General features: G+C 34.9%; 1 protein-coding gene across 1 annotated transcript; it reads right to left on the bottom strand.

Moving 5' to 3' along the window:
• Window positions 1-288: 288 nt before the first annotated feature.
• On the bottom strand, window positions 289-1646 carry LOC120083240 (high-affinity nitrate transporter 3.1-like). The gene is made up of 2 exons (XM_039038907.1): window positions 1193-1646; window positions 289-1093 (listed from the first exon to the last, which is right to left on the bottom strand). The coding sequence occupies exons 1-2, from the start codon at window positions 1320-1322 to the stop codon at window positions 582-584; spliced, it is 642 nt and encodes a 213-aa protein (XP_038894835.1). The 5' UTR covers window positions 1323-1646; the 3' UTR covers window positions 289-581.
• Window positions 1647-11438: the final 9792 nt, after the last annotated feature.

Here is an 11438-nt window from a genome sequence, read left to right as displayed (position 1 = left end):
ATATAGCAGAGTTCGATCTAGCTCACGGAATCTATCAATCATTGATTATATCTCTCATGAAAGGTTATTATTATGATTAGATTTTGCTACATTTATGATTTTTTCAAATATGGTTATACTTTTAATTATTAAACTTAAAAGTGCTATCAATTGTAATTATCTTAATCTAACGGTTATAAGCTAAGATCAAGTTATTGGCTTTGTAGTAGTAATTAATGTTTTATAATCACGAGTTAATAGTTGCAACCTTTCGTGTTCTAATAACTATGAATCTACCCACAATAAATAAAACCCCAAAAGTCGAAATATTCAAATATTGTCATTAAAATTTCCACATCAACATTTAAACACATTAGTACACTTTATTTTTCACCATATATCAGATCATACCATACCCTTCTTTTTCTCAACACATCTTTTTTCTTTTCCCCTAGAAAATTACAGCATTAGAGAAACCCAAAATGCAGAAAGACTTTTAAAAAATAATAATAATAAAGTCTACTCTTGATCAAGCAGATCGCCATTGTCACAAGCTGAGAAGGAAACTCAAAACAGAGCAAAAGTTCCCACCTTTTCTTAACTTAATGCCCTTGCGCCGCCGCCGCCGCCGCCGCCTTCTTGGCCTTCCTCTTGTCGATGAAGAAGAATCCAAACAACGACACAACAGAGAAGGCACTGAAGCAAACAGAGGCAATATCAAGTGAGATATGACGACCAGTAATCGATTCAATTTGAAACAAGTTTGTTCCTTTTTTATCATCAGTGGTTTGGCCGTACGCTACTTTATCGCCGGCGGAATTTAAAACGTAGACTCTGACGAAGAAAGTCGCCGTTGGAACGTCACGCTCTACCGTCCACTCAAACTTTTGAACCGTCTTGTTCGCCGGATTGTACGGCTTTTCCACGATGTCGAATTGACAAGTCTTGTCCTTGGAAAGATCGTCCTCTGTTTTCCTCCACGCTCTGTCCACTTGGCTCACCGGCGCGTAACAGAGTTTCGCCTTGATGTTCTTGTAATCCGAATCCGACTTGACTTTGTCAGTCCCAACAAAAATCCAGGTCACACTGATTTTGTCAACACCCGCTTTAAGAACTGCAGGAAAAAAAAAAAAAAAAAGGACAGCCCATTTGTTAAAATTGGTAAAGTTCGAATTTTTTATTCAGATCTCCATGGAAGATTGAAGGGGCTTACCTTGTCCAGGTTTTGGTGAAGCAGTGACCTCCAAAGTTCTTTGGAGAGAAGAGAGATGGATATTTCCATGGGAGAATCCCAAGAAACAGGACAGAAACAGAGTAGCCAAGAGAAACCCATTTGAAGCCATATCGATTTGATTTAACCTTTCCAAGTTGTAAGACAAAAAGTGAATTTTGAATCTCAGATTTGATGATGATGATATTGATAACAGAGCTAAGGGGTTGGGATTGGTTTATATAGAAATGGTGGTGAATAGAACAAGTCAAAGAAGCCCAAGTTGGGAATTTGAGAAAATAATTGGTTAAAAGGAAGAATATACTTTAAATAATCAGAATCAAGGAAGCTTTGGCTCTAAAGTGCATTGAAGAGACAGAAAGGAGAGAGGGTTTAGGTTTAAAATAGTATTGAAAGGGGAATTAGGGTTTAATTTTGTGGGTTGACTTTGGATTTACACATCTATATTATTGAACACATGTTATTGTTTGCTAGGGAAAGATTGGGCAGAATTAGAAGGTTGGTTGTTCATTGTAGAATATTCAGAATTTAGTGGTTTGTCCACTTGTGGAGTTGGAAAGACCAAATGAGAGATTGCAAAATATAGAGATGGTGGGGCTTAGCTGAGCTTTTATGGACAAGGAAAAGCCACACGCCATGTTCGATTTTTTTTTTTTTTTTTTAAAAATGCTTTTTTTGTCTATTGCCTTTTTTTTATGATATGGTTTTAACTCTTAAATTTGTTGTGTTGTATCAACTTTTAATTTCATTACATTGTAGTTGAAATTTGAAAAATTTCACGAAATAACCCAAATTTCAAATTTTTTTTTATGAATGACCTCTTCTTAAAAACTTATTTATAATTGACCTTTTGATATGTGAAATAACAACTTTACCCCTAATTTAAAAAATTTCTCAAACCACGCCACATTTCTTCTTCCTTCAACGATTTTTTCAACTCTTCATTCAATATGTATTCAATGCAACACTAACATTCCATCAACGCATTTATTCCCAACTAATATTTTATCAATAGCATTGAATAACATTGATATGGAGAATGAAAGGTCATTCTCAGTTATTCATTTTCCGTCAAGCACTTTTCATTCTCTCATTATTCTTTCAGAGTTGCAGTATAACATCCCCATTGTTGATCACTTTCATCTTTGTTCATTTCATTGTGTCTTTGGATATAGAGGAAGATTCATTCGTCAGATCCAGAAATGGAGAGAATGTAAGCGATATTTTACAATATTTCTTGTATCCCAGATCATTTAATATTGAATGAACAATCATATAACAATATATAGACGATCATTCATTACAATATAACCGCTTGTTTAGTATTCTATGAATGATTGTTTAGTATTATTTAAACGATCATTTATATAATACCCAATGATTGTTTAGTATTATATAAACGATTTTTTATATTCTACTTCATGATCGTGTAGTATTATATAAACGATTGTATATATAATACTGACATAGTCAACGATAAAAATCTTAACTTCTTTTTAGAAGGCAGTGATGCATCCTGGATGTCGTTATTTGTATCAGTTACACCTTGCAAAATTCATGGAGTACACACTGAGAATATTTACCAAAAGTGCAATCCAATGAATCAACCCATTCCAACTAATCAAAACTTTGGATATGCAACAATTCCAACACGTAATATTCCCACCATGTCTTCAATGGATGATCATATTGAACCATGTAACTTAAGGGAAAATCGAAGTAAAGTTTGGTTTGGTCACAACAATGAACCCAAATGTACTCCACAGTTTGATACTGAGCATGGGTATGGACAATCTTTAGGACCACAAACTTCTCCAACACCTTACATTCATATTCCAACCCCACTTGCTCCCATCTTATCAGTTGTGATGTTTTCGGTTCAAATGCATTCCACTGTTCTAACCCAACCATTTATAGATATACCCAGATCATCAGAGAGCCCATCGTATGATGACCCCATCATAATACCTCATGACTGTCTGAATGACGATGATATAAAGGTTGGTTAGATTTTCTTTTCGAAATATGACTTATCAGTTAAATTGTCAATACATGCAATAAAAAATAACTTCGACTACCGTATAAAGAAATCAACGAAGAGCTTGCTAACTGTATGATGTTTAGTGGAGGAATACAAGTGAGGGTCCATGCAAAAAAATTAAAAGAAGGTGATTCCTTCAAAGTGAATAAATATCCAAGTGAACATACATGTTCTCTTGAAATGTGAATGGGTAATCATCGACAAGCAAAAAGTTGGGTTATTGGACACCTAATCAAGTCCAAATACGAATAAGTTGGTTGAACATACCGCCCGAGGGATATCATTGAGGACGTACGACAAGATTTTGGAGTGAAAATAAGTTACGGACAGGCTTATCGCACTAGAGAGTATGGATTGGTATTTGCACGAGGGTCGCCGGAAGGATCATATGCTATTGTTAGGGCATATAGCGAGGCACTTAAGCTTGCAAATCTGGGTATGATCTTTGAGGTTGAAGTTGAGGACGGACATTACTTTAAGTATGTCTTCATGACACTTGGTTCGTGTATTAGGGGTTTCTTGAACTGTATACGGCCAGTAATCGTTGTTGATGGGACACATATGTACGAGAAATATAAAGGTACATTGTTAATAGTAACGTATTTTGATGACAATAACAACATATATCCTATTGCCTTTAGCATTGTAGATATGGAGAACGATGCATTATGGAATTGGTTCATGACTCATTCGAAGGCTTAGATAGGAGACATTCCGAATTTAGTGATTATATCAGATCGTTGATATCTCAATTGTGAAGGCTGTCTCAAGTATATTCCCTGATGCATTCCATGCCCTATGTATATACCATGTTTGGAACAAATTGGTGGACAAATTCAACAAGGACATTATTCCACACTTCTACCTAGCAACAAAAGATTATATAATGTCTGAGTTTTAGATGTCTTGAGCTAAGCTCCATCAATATCCTGGGATGAAGGCCTATCCTGAGGTGATTGGATTACAATGGTGGATAAGGGTTTATCAAGTCCATTGTAGGTATGACAAGACGATGACAAATATAGTAAAATGCCTTAATGGAGTGTTGAAAGATGCACGAGAACTACCAATCACGAAGCTATTGAAGTATATCCATGAGTGGCTACAAGGTTGGTTATATGTCCGACGTACGCATGCAATGACATAGCACAAACATTGTAACTGATTGCGCAATGAGTATTCTTAAGGAATCGATATTGATGTCTAGAACATATCATATTTCTTTGGTGGACATGCATATAACTAATGTGGACGATGGATATTTAGGGGGGTTGGTTGATCTCCGTTCACAGACATGTACTTACATGGAGTTCAATTGCATAGAGATCCCATGCTCCCATGCAATATCTGCGGTAACCCTTAGAAATATTAATGTTCACACATTATGTGTAAAATGATTTACAGTTGAATGTGTGCTTGCTGCTTATGCAAAACCGATCTTCCCTATTAGACGTAGACAAGAATGGACTTGAAGATCAGACTTTGAAAACTTCAAACTTCTACCACCACGAAAGGTACCAAGTGTAGGTTGACGTCAAACCGTTAGGATACCTTCTATTAGAGAGGAACCATGAAAAATCCACAGGTATACATGATGTGGTTAGAGAGGGCATAACAAGAAAGCGTGTAGAAAGAATTTAATAACACCTGACACTAGCCCATCTAGGCTTGATGATATGTAATTTATGGGCGATCGTTTACTTGTGTATATACGATCATGTACTTATTTCTGTGAGATCATTTACCTTTTTTTTGAATGATTGTTGACTTATATATATGCGATCGTTTATTTATATATATGCGATTGTTTACTTATATATATATGCAATCATTTACTTATATATTCGCGATTGATTATTTATAACCGATCGTTTAGTATTATATAAACAATTATTTAGTTACTTATAGATTATCGTTTTAGATATTTTTGTACGATCGTTTATTCATGTTATTTTTTGTTTTGTACAAATTAACTTCAATAAATTCAAGTATAGATTACCATACATATTGATTAGCCCACAACTGGGCAACATATTATTTCCTAAACAATTTCATATTGTTCTATTCTAAGCTATCCCTATTTGTACCTGTTACAAGATATTCTATAAACTTAGCACAAAAAATGCCACAGTTAAGAGACTTGCTTTGTTGGAAGTTGTTTTCAATCTCTTCACTTTCCATGGCCCGTACTTGAATTTTCTATGTCGCTTATCATATCCGATGGAAATCAACGTCGAAGGTGTTGATCTGGCCACCAGCTGACGATAACCATCAAGTATATCACTACCTATGTTGTTAGGCATTGAGTCAAATACATAGATGGTGCACGATTTTTAGCTGATGGAAAGCATGAGCTAATGTTGTTTGATGTTGATTGGCCCAAATATGAATTCAATCTTTGTCCATGACGGTTTATATTATTCGTGTTGTCCAAGTATGTGGTCAATGAAGTAAGACAACCTTGCCCAAAACCTCATGTGTGCTTCTTGATTCAACCAACCTGCAATTTTTCCATCTTCCATTTCCATACCTTCTAGCTGAATCTTGGAAGCAATTCCTTATGGTGACATTATTGCATCTTGGGGCAAAGAAATACATAAATATAAAGTTGAATGAACAGTTATTATTGATGTGAAATTTTGCATACCGTGAAGCTGGAATTAACCATTGTGAATCAATACTTGCACAGATCAAGTCTCGACTGCAACTTATGATGCATGTGTACCAATAAGAGATCCATATTATGATAAAAAAGAATATAAATATAAATCCGGTTTTAGTAAATAATCACTTAGCTGTTCTTAAATGATCATTGAAGATTTACTACAAGATCATTCAAGCATTTCTAAACGATCGTTGAGGATTTTCTAAATGATCGTATAATATTTGCTAACCAATCATTTGGTAATTGCTAAATGATTGTTTAGGATTTTTTGAGCGATTGTTTAACATTTTCTAAACGATCGTATAGAAATTTTATAAGATTTACAGAATTACTCACGTCCTCAATCACCCATATGTTCTGCTCAAGTGTCCTGAAAGAACTCCTTGGTTCGGGATGTATATACAGCCGTTCACTCCTCATTTTTAGTTTTTGGATGGCTTTTCCATTTTTTATATGCATTATGCAGCTCATCTAGGATTAGGAACAATGGGTTATATTCAGTAATGGTTCTTATAAGAAAGTTCAGTATCGGGGCCAAGGGGTTAGGATTGATAACACCTGTTGCTAGATTCAATTCCACTGCAGGTGTTTATGGCTGAGGCTCAATTACATGTGGTTGAGCTTTTTGATAAGATTTTAAAGGTGAGGGTGTGGATCAGTTGAAAGTGGTTGAGGATCACTTGGAAGAGATGGTTGATGATCACTTAAAGGTGGCTGAGCTTCTCCCTCTTTTTTACCAACCGCATGTGACTTTTTCCCTCCTTTTCACATCCTTAAGTGAAAACTTAGTTGGTTTCTTCCTTTTTTCGCACTTGGGGATGTCCTTTTTCTCCTACATTTAAATTGTAAATCAGTCAGATAATAATGGCCTTACTTTGATTTCAATGTTAAGATGATCAATTCATACAACGACCGTACCTTCATTTTAATGGCTTCCTTTTTAGTTGCACTCACCATAACATTGGCTGGATCCAAATCAAAATGGCTTCTAAGATTGAACAATTGTATGGGAAGTTCAAGTCCTTCATTGACTATTGCTTCTGTCGTATTGTGCTCAACAACCACGCATTGATCACTGATACATTTAGACTGCTCATTGTGGAGGGTTCCTTCATTATTATTATTATTACCATCATCGTGAGTCCGTTCATTATTACCACCACCTTCATCATTACCATCATTATTATTACTGTCATGAGTCCCTTTATTGTTATCCTGAATAAATGACACAAAACATACAAGTAAAGAAGATATTCTACAGATCATTTAAGATATTTTACGCGATCGTTTAAGATATTCTACACGATCATTTAAGATATTCTATACAATCGTTTAAAAATTTAGAATTTTTACACGATCGTATATAAATATCCACACGATTGTTTAAGATTTTCTAAACAATCCTTTGGATTATCCTGTACGATCGTTTGGAGAATCTTGAACGATCGCAGGATTAATCTGAATAGGCCTATATGGCTTGGGCTTTGTGAAAAGATGCTTAGTTATATATTGATCTTGCTCACTAACATAGGGTTTATCAGATAGAGGGTTTTCTTGCTCTACAACATGCTGGTCCAACTCATCGTGCCCCTCGAAGGACTCATAGGTATCGAGAGAGTGATCATGCCTCTCAACCTCCTCAATCCTTCTTCTTTCACATCATGGATCACCTTCTTAATCCTTCTTTCTTCCAACCAGTCCTCCTTGTACCTTATTTCCTCTGCTCTCGGTACAAGTCTCATCAAAACAATAGTTTGTACATAAGCAAATAAGTAAGTCAGAATGCATGAAACTATGATAGATACCAATAATTACTAAGTGATCGGTTACTTACTTTTTTTTAGCTAAAACACATTCTTACTCAACAATTTATAAGATGGAGTACGAGTACAAGTCCATCTAAGAATTCTAGAAATTGTAACCTTGCAACTTTGGTGGCTATGAACTTACTTGACGTGGATAAAATTTCATAAGCCCAAACCTATAATATGGGAGCTTTTGTTACACATACAGTATTAACACACAGATTAAAGTGAAATGAAAACAAAAGTACATACCTGGAATGCATATGCAAATCTCTTTATACAATAATATGAGGCATGATGAGCATTTTCTGCTTTCTTTGTCTCATGTGCCTCATTCTTATCGCGCATGGTAGTCTTCATAAGGTTAGCAACAGGGTCAGGGTGGGGTAGGGGAGGGCTCCCCGTCCTCGTCCCCGTCTCCATCCTTATTGGGAGATTTTACCCCCATCCCTGCCATTTGAAGGCGGGGACAGGGACGAGGATTCCCTGTCGAGGAAATGGGTCCCCGCAGGGATCCATTCCCCGTTTTCTCTTTTGTTTCCCTTGGAGATTTTTTTGTTTAATTTTTTCCCTAAAATTCTATTTGGTTTGGGCTTGGATACTTTAGTTAGGCTTAGATTGGGATAAATTAAAAACTAGGCTAAATGTAAAAAGTTAAATACCTAATATATTTATTTATATATACATATACTTAAAAACCTAATCGGAGCAGGATCGGGGACAGGGACGGGTGGGGATACCCTCCCCATCCTTGATTTGGGGACTCTAAAGGGGTCTCTAATTTGACCCCATCCTTGGTTAAACCGAGGATTCCCCACCTTGATTGGGGTGGGGTCTCGCAGCGACTCGACCCTACAAGGAATTTTGCTAAGCCTAAGTCTTCATGCTATTCAAGTTACGTTTGAAAAAGAAGGACAATCAGTCATAATGTCTAAAGAATTCAAGGTCATCAACAATCTCAAATATCTTCACATCAAATTGGGTTTTCTTGTCTTTTCCAATCATCATCGGTTTGATGAATAATGCCAATACAACCTAGAAGATATCTTCATCGTTTGTAAAAGTGAATTTCTCGAACACATTCTCCACGTCCTTGCAAGAACTATCCTTATCATTTGGGTCCTTCGGTCCAAGAATGAGTTGTCGCAGTCTCTCACCATTTATTAGTTTTTCTACAATTTCCTTGGTCGACCACAACTCAGTTATCAGATTAAAATCATCTTTGGAGACTGTTACCTTCTTCCCCAATATGTTCAATGACATAACATCTGGGTTCGCATCCATTACTCCCCTTAATAGAAAATGGTAAAAAAGTTGCCCATTAAATACAAGATCTACGTCCAACAGTGGACCAAAGGTCGTTGTTCTAAACATTCTCATCTACTCTTCTGTCAACTTATTCTTAATAACGGATGCAATTTTGTGGACTTGGCAAAAAACTGTAGCAGAGAAATATTTCTCAGCAGGGTTGACCATCTTAAAAACCTGTAACAAATGCATACATTACCACAATAATTAAACGGTCGCATAATAAAAACTAAACAATTGCATAACAAATAACTAAACAATCGCGTAACATAAAACAAAATGATCGGATAACAAACAACTAAACGATAGCGTAACAAACAACTAAACGACCACATTATAAATACCTAAATGATCGTGTAATAAATAACTAAACAATCGCATTACAAATACCTAAATGACCGCGTAAACACCACTAAACGATCGGACATTTTTTTTTTTCTGAACGATCGTTTACGTTTCTCTAATTGATCGTTTAAAGAATACTAAACACTCACCTAGAATTATCTAAGTGATCTCTTAAGAACGCATACACGATCATTTAACAAAAGTTGAAAGATTGTTTAACAAATGGTAGGCGTGAACCCGTTGTAAACTCTAAACGACCGGCGAGAATCCTAAACGAATATCAACATGCATTCAAGGAGAAGAGTCACATACCTTTTAGAGATCGACGACGGTGAAAAATGTATACAAATGGCCAACGAGAAGGTGACCAAATGCTCAAATGAAGGTGAGAGACGACAAGTCAGGTATGAGAGCAAAAACGAGGGAAAACGAGAGCCAAAATCGATGAGAGAAGATGTAAGTGAAAAAGTGGGGTGAACGATGCTTCGTAGCACAGTTTGAAGAGTTTTTTTAAATTGGGGGTAAATTGGTATTTCACAAGGGCAAAAGATCAATCATAGATAAGTTTTTAAAAAGAGGTCATCCATAGAAAAGTTTTTGCTTTATGGGTTATTTTACGAAATTTTTCCTAAAATTTAGAGAATGTTACAATTTAATCTTTATAATTTATAATTAAAATTTGATTATAAATAAAGTTTATCATACCATAAGAACTATTTATGAGATATTATTGAATCATAAAGATTCAATTCTAATTTTCTTTGAATCACAATGATCAAATTTGTAATTGAACATAAATTTAATGTTTAACTTCAAGACGTATCACAACTTTTGCTTTCTAACAAGATATCACTTCAAAAGTGGTGTAAAAAACATTTTAGATTAATGAATTATAAACATATTTACGATATAAAATTGACAAAACCTTAAAGAAGAATGACATTAGAGCTAAGTTTCTTTTGTTTGAAGTTTATGAATTTCGGCAAAGATATACAAAAGTTAGTTTATGCATTTTTTTTTTTTTTTTTTTTTTTTTTTTTTTTTTGTCAAACCTTCATTTTTATTGAAATTAATGAGTTTAAGAAAATTCTTATACAATTTTCTGTTAAAATTAGAGGTGAAATAGTGAAAATTGAACCGAATGTAAAATCTACAACAATTGTCAAAACTGATACAACTTGATAAAATTACACTATAGTCAAAATGATTTTTTTTTTATTTTTTATTTTTATAATTTATAATGCTAATGGAGTCATCCAACTTACCACTACTCTTGTCTAAGTATACTTAAGCCACATTTATAGAAGGTATATTGCATTAAATGAAAAGTAATTTGGAAAGTGGAACCCATTTTTTTTTACATTTGTTAATGTTTACGGGTGTTCCTTATTTGTAGTGACAAGTGGGCTCCAATTAAAAATTTGTAATGAAGTATTGTAATTTGAATGACGAGCGTGAGATGATCAATCAATTGTGTTTGAATATTGAGTGGGACCCACACCCTTTCTACTGATAATTTTGTCCGAGTTTCCAAGATTTACCCTCACATGTCATCAATTATTGTTGCACTACTAGAGTTGATTGATAATAGTGAGTGACCTAAATGACTGTTATCATTCATCCAATTTTTAGGATTTTCGGTCTACTGTTAAATGAAATCGAAAACCTTAACGATAAAATTTTAGCTTATAATTCATGTTATTCATCTTCATATTTTGTATGAATTCGTTCATTACCACTACATGAAATATTCATTTGTCTGTTTGGGAAGATTGATCATATGCATACAAACAAAATATGTAGGTTTTCATTTTTTTTCCAAAAGATTTTTTTTTTCATGGCGGATGGTGGGTCTCCAAAACACATTAACAAAAAAGAAGAAAATAGGATACACCTACTCCGAATCACTGGAGATGATAACCAATGTACATCGGGCATTGTTATTCTTCTTGGCCACTTTCTCCCATCAAAAGGTCCTTCCTCAGCACGATGATGTTTCCTCCCTTCCTCCATTCGACTTTTCTTCTCTTTTCTCTCCTCAATCCAGCGTGCTAGTGGAGGATC

This window comes from Benincasa hispida, chromosome 8 (genome assembly GCF_009727055.1).
Source record: "Benincasa hispida cultivar B227 chromosome 8, ASM972705v1, whole genome shotgun sequence".
NCBI classification, from domain to species: Eukaryota; Viridiplantae; Streptophyta; class Magnoliopsida; order Cucurbitales; family Cucurbitaceae; genus Benincasa; species Benincasa hispida.
The sequence above is the reverse complement of the archived record's forward strand: the minus strand, read 5'-3'. Positions and strand labels throughout refer to the sequence as shown.

Excerpts from the sequence above, each read along its gene's own strand:
- LOC120083240 (XM_039038907.1), bottom strand. The coding sequence starts at position 1,322 with ATGGCTTCAAATGGGTTTCTCTTGGCTACTCTGTTTCTGTCCTGTTTC. Across the intron at positions 1,094-1,192 it reads TTCACCAAAACCTGGACAAG|TTCTTAAAGCGGGTGTTGAC; the intron begins GTAAGCCCCTTC and ends TTTTTCCTGCAG.